This window comes from Rhagoletis pomonella, unplaced genomic scaffold (assembly GCF_013731165.1).
Source record: "Rhagoletis pomonella isolate Grant_MI unplaced genomic scaffold, Rhpom_1.0 Rhpom_scaffold_00001, whole genome shotgun sequence".
Taxonomy (NCBI): domain Eukaryota; kingdom Metazoa; phylum Arthropoda; class Insecta; order Diptera; family Tephritidae; genus Rhagoletis; species Rhagoletis pomonella.
This window is the reverse complement of record NW_023458555.1, coordinates 73,373,182-73,378,084: the sequence shown is the minus strand read 5'-3', so window position 1 is coordinate 73,378,084 and position 4,903 is coordinate 73,373,182. Positions and strand designations below refer to the sequence as shown.

At 42.0% G+C, this 4,903-nt stretch overlaps 1 protein-coding gene across 1 annotated transcript in view; it reads right to left on the bottom strand.

Annotated features, from left to right (window-relative positions):
- Window positions 1-101, bottom strand: part of LOC118733167 (protocadherin beta-17) — a 2,840-nt gene extending 2,739 nt beyond the window's left edge. The window contains exon 1 of the mRNA XM_036462444.1: window positions 90-101. Coding sequence (XP_036318337.1) covers window positions 90-101 — 12 coding nt within the window. The remainder of the gene's footprint in view (window positions 1-89) is intronic.
- Window positions 102-4,903: the final 4,802 nt, after the last annotated feature.

Genomic DNA, 4,903 nt, shown 5'->3' with positions numbered 1-4,903 from the left:
TCATATTCCTTTTTGGTGTACCCTTCCGTTTGTATTGCTTCTGAAAGCAAAAAAAAACAAAATAAATTAGAAAACATGTGTATTATTACTAGCGAAGGCATAATTTAATTGTACCATGACGTCGTCGCTGAGGATTTTTTCATTCCGTTTACAATAGCAATTTGTCCAATAATGTCTTTTATATTGGAAACCTGGTTAAAAAATAATTTTTAATTACATGATTAATATAATTATTTAATTATTTGCAAATGTTTTTGATTTTTTAAGTGCAAGATTAATATAATGATTTGATTATTTTCAATTATTTAATACTAACCTTAAAAAATTTGCCTGCCAAACACAACTTTATGTATTTGGAAAAATAATAAAAAATAATCATATACTAGAAATAATCAAATAATTAAAAACAATCTAATAATTAAAAATAATCAAAAAAATAAAAACAATTAAATGATTAAAAGATTATTTGATTAAATTTTATTATTTTTAATTATTTGATTATTTTTTTAACGGCAACTAATCATGATTATTTTTTATTGTAATTAATTATTAATTGCTGGGTTATGTAAGAAAATAAAAATAATCATTAAAATTAAAAAATGCAAAAATCTAATGATTACTAATCGTAATGGAAATTTAACAGCTCTGCCTATAATAATAAAAAAATAGCGCGATTTCATACTCACATATACATCTTTATTTTTCGAGACGTAATTTGCAATTTCAGCAAGACGCTTCACCTCACAAACTGGGAACTTTGTTTTCTTCTCCACTTTCTCCAGAATCCTCTGCATAAGCAAATTATTTTTTGCCTGGCTGTTCATTAACGCTGGAATTGAAATAATAATTTTGTTTAGGAAAATAATAAAATGGAAAACACAGTAAAGAAAACTAATTTATTTTCGATACTAACCTTCTAATTTTGCCATTACATCGTTTACTTGTTTTTTTTTTATGTTATCCAATTCCTCCTGTAAGTCTTCCGGGCCTGCAAATATGTATGTAAATTTTAGCTTTTATTTTGGTCAAATTATATCGGTACATACAAGAAAAAAAGTTGTGTGTACATTTGATGGAATCCACTTATCTTTATGTTTTTTGACGTACTGAATCCAAATCGGCAGTCGGCTTTGGCCAAATACCCAAAAATTTTCCAGAAATTTGCAAATTACTCGAAAATTTGAGGGTACTAAGTCAAAACCGACCGAACATAAAGAAAATTTTTTTTTTTTTTTTTTGAGGAGGAAGCATCGAAAGCCTAACCCTGTCAGTGTGGGACTTTAACCCGAACTAAACCTCCTACCGTCACAGCACCGATTCCGCCCGGTACTACCGTCAAGTATTTCGTCGGGAGGCGGTTTGAGCACTAGTCTCAACGTCCGTTCCTGTCCTGATGCATTACGTCAGAAGTTGCATCTACTTGTTACCACCCGCTGTTCGTACAATTTCGGGAGAGAGCTTGTTTACGTGCACTTTTCGCCGCTACATCTCCTTGCCGGCTCACACCCTTTCTTGACATTGGCGTGTACGCCTTGCCTGCTCGCTGTTGCGGAGTTGCTGCATCACTGTGGCAGCCATATGCTGTACCTCGTTCCATGCGTGGTTGCTTCTCAGCATGAGTGGCACCAGATTGTCTGGTGTGCCACTACATCCAAGGCTATCTTCCACATGCTTCTTTAACTTTCTGAAGCGGGGACATACGAAAAGCACATGTTCTGCATCTTCGGGGACTGCTGGTTCGCACTGCTCGCAATATGGGGTATCTTCATGCCCAAATCGGTGAAGGTACGCTTTGAAACAGCCGTGGCCACTGATAATTTGGGTAAGATAATAGTCTACTTCCCCGTGCTTTCTCTCGAGCCATGCTTCGACTCTAGGGACGAGTCGATGGGTCCACCTGCCCTTTGCTGCGCTGTCCCATCGTGTCTGCTACTGGGCTATGCTGCGTTGCTTTGCTTTTGATCTGTGCGCGCTGACATGGTGTTGGTTGTGTTTCGCGGTTCTCGCTTCACACAACTCCTGAGCTAGCAGGTCGAGTGGGCACAGGTCGGCTATGACGAGCGCCGCCTCTTCCGATACCGTTCTGAATGCAGATCAGACTCTAAGAGCACACAATCGGTACGTGGAGTTTGAACTTCGTGCATATGAGGTGTACTTTAATGCGTTGCACCAAACTGTCGCGCCATACAGGAGGATAGACCTCACCACCCTAGCTAGCACCTGTCTTGCCTGCTGTCTTAGTCCGCCGATGTTTGCCATTATTCTTGACAGGGCTACCGTCGCAGTCGCAGCTTTTTTATTCGCGTACTTCAAGTGGTCGCGACAGCTAAGCCGATGATCCACCAAAACCCCTAAGTACTTTACATATGGCTTGGACTCTATGATACTGCCGCCAACTTTAAGCACCACCTTTTTTACCTTCTTATGGCTGCTGATGAGTATGGCCTCCGTCTTATGCGCAGCCATCATTAGATTCTTCGCGCTTAGCCATTCCTGGGCCGCTGATATCGCATGTTCCGCAATGCCTACCACTTCCGTGAGCATTTTTGCGGTTACAACGATAGATATATCGTGTGCAAAGCCAATGAATGTAGCACTATCATGTACCTTGAGCCGCAAAATGCCGTCATACATAATGTTCCACAAAAGGGGCCCTAACACAGATCCTTGTGGTACACCAGCTGATACTTCGTAGCGACGGCTCCTAAGTCGCTGTCGTAGCGCAGAACTCTAACCTACAGAGCACTAGAGATGATGCGTTGCAGATAGCAAGGTACTTTCAGTGTGCGAAGAGCGTGAAGTATTTCTTTCCAGCTGGCACTATTGAACGCATTCTTAACATCTAACAGTATTCAGTATTCTTTAGTGCCACCTAACCATCTCTTGCCGTCAATCGCCTTCTCGGCCATTGCTTTTACGACCTCGATCGCGTCGGTGGTTGATCGCTTTTTCCTAAAGCCGAACTGGTTGCCTGACAGGCGTATATCTACATGTGTTTCCAGCCGATTTTTGATGACAAGCTCAAACATCTTGCCGGTTGAATCCAGCATGCACAATGGGCGATATCCATTGGAAGAAAAAGCACTTGGGTTCTTTGGTATAAGTACCAATTTGTGCAGCTTCCAGCTGTTGGGAAAGATTCCTTCTCGCAGGTACACGTTAAAAACGCTTGCCAGTATGTCCGGATTTGTTGACACCGCTTTTTGCAGCACGATATTTGGGGTGCCATCCTCCGAAGTTACCATTGGTATGCTGGCAGCTGGTTCATTATCCAGGTTTCTATCGAAATCAGGCTGTGCAGGGAAGAGTTCATGCACAATTTGGGCCAAAATAATTGGGCATGTTGGTTGCACCGTTTGCTTTAGCTTCTTACGCACTATTTTATACGCAGAGCCCCATGGGTTATCATTTATATCATCGCATAGCTCTCTAAACATGTTGCGTTTGCTGTCACGGATGGCTTGTTTAAACAGTTTCCGCATTTCCTTGTAATTCAGCCTGAGCTCCTCGGCATTGGCTGCATTTCGTGAGCGCTGGCATACTCTTCTTGCCCGATGGCATCGTGCTCGCAGCCTTGCGATCTCGCTGTTCCACCAGTATGCTGCCTTACGTGTTTTACGCCCACTTTGTCGTACCATGGCGGTGTCGCATGCTTTGGATATTGCGTTCATTAGCTTTTGCGCTGCGGTTTCTACCGTAAGTGTTACCTCAATATCGTCGAAGGCTATTTCAAAGAGCTTCTCATCAAAAGTTCTTGTTTTCCACCCGTTCTGATGTTTAGAAGGTACCGTGCCCGCTCGTATTTTTTCAATGGTAATGACTATTGCCCGGTGGTCACTATGGGTGTAGCAGTCACTGATGTGCCATCTTGTGACTCTACTTAACCCCCTGCTTACAAATGAGAGGTCGATGATGGAGCCAGCACCGTTTTTGGTGAAGGTGTTTTGGTTCCCACTATTGAGCAGTACCAAGTCAAGTGCTGCAAGTGCATTAAGAAGTTCCCTGCCCTTCGGGTTCGTTCTTTTGCATTCCCACTCGACTTCCCACGCATTAAAATCGCCCGCTATGAGTGCCGCACTCTTTTTCTTAGCGTCACTAACCAGCTCGTCAACAATGCGAGTAAAGCTAGCCAGATCGGTATTGGTGGGATATAGCAACTATACACGTGTATATTGTGTATTTTCGCACACACGTAGCCTTTTTTAGAAACAGCTTTCCCCAGATAGGGTGGGTTGCTTCCGCAGCTCCATATGGCGCACTTCCCCGTTGTATTGCTGGCCCATGACGCCTCCTGCCTATTTTTATACCCGAGCGCACTTGTGCACAAGCGTATATTAATTTTGTTCACATAACGGTTGTTTGTAACAGCCAAAACGAATCGAGATACATAAATGATCAGGATGAAAAAAGAAATCGATTAAGCCATGTCTGTCTGTCCGTCCGTCTGTCCGTCTGTCCGTCTGTCCGTCCGTCCGTGTACACGATAACTCGAGCAAAAATTGAGATATCTCAACGAAATTTGGTATGTAGGTTTCCCTTAATCCAAGGTAAGTTGGTATTGGAAATGGGCGAAATCGGACTGTAACCACGCCCACTTCCCATATAACGGTAATTTCCAGAAATACGAAAACTGCGATATTTTAGTAACTATTGAAGATAATTCACTCAAAATTGATATTTACAATAATTTTTAGACGAAAAATATGAATATTATACATTTTTGGAAAATGGGCGTAGCCACGCCCACTTATGGTTACATGTGTATATCTAAGGAACCGCTGCACCAATTTCTTCCAAACTTTGCACAGTTGTTGGCCTTCGCACAGCATACCAAACGGCCAAAATCGGACAATAACCACGCCCACATCCCATATAACGAGAAATACAAAATCTTCGATAAATC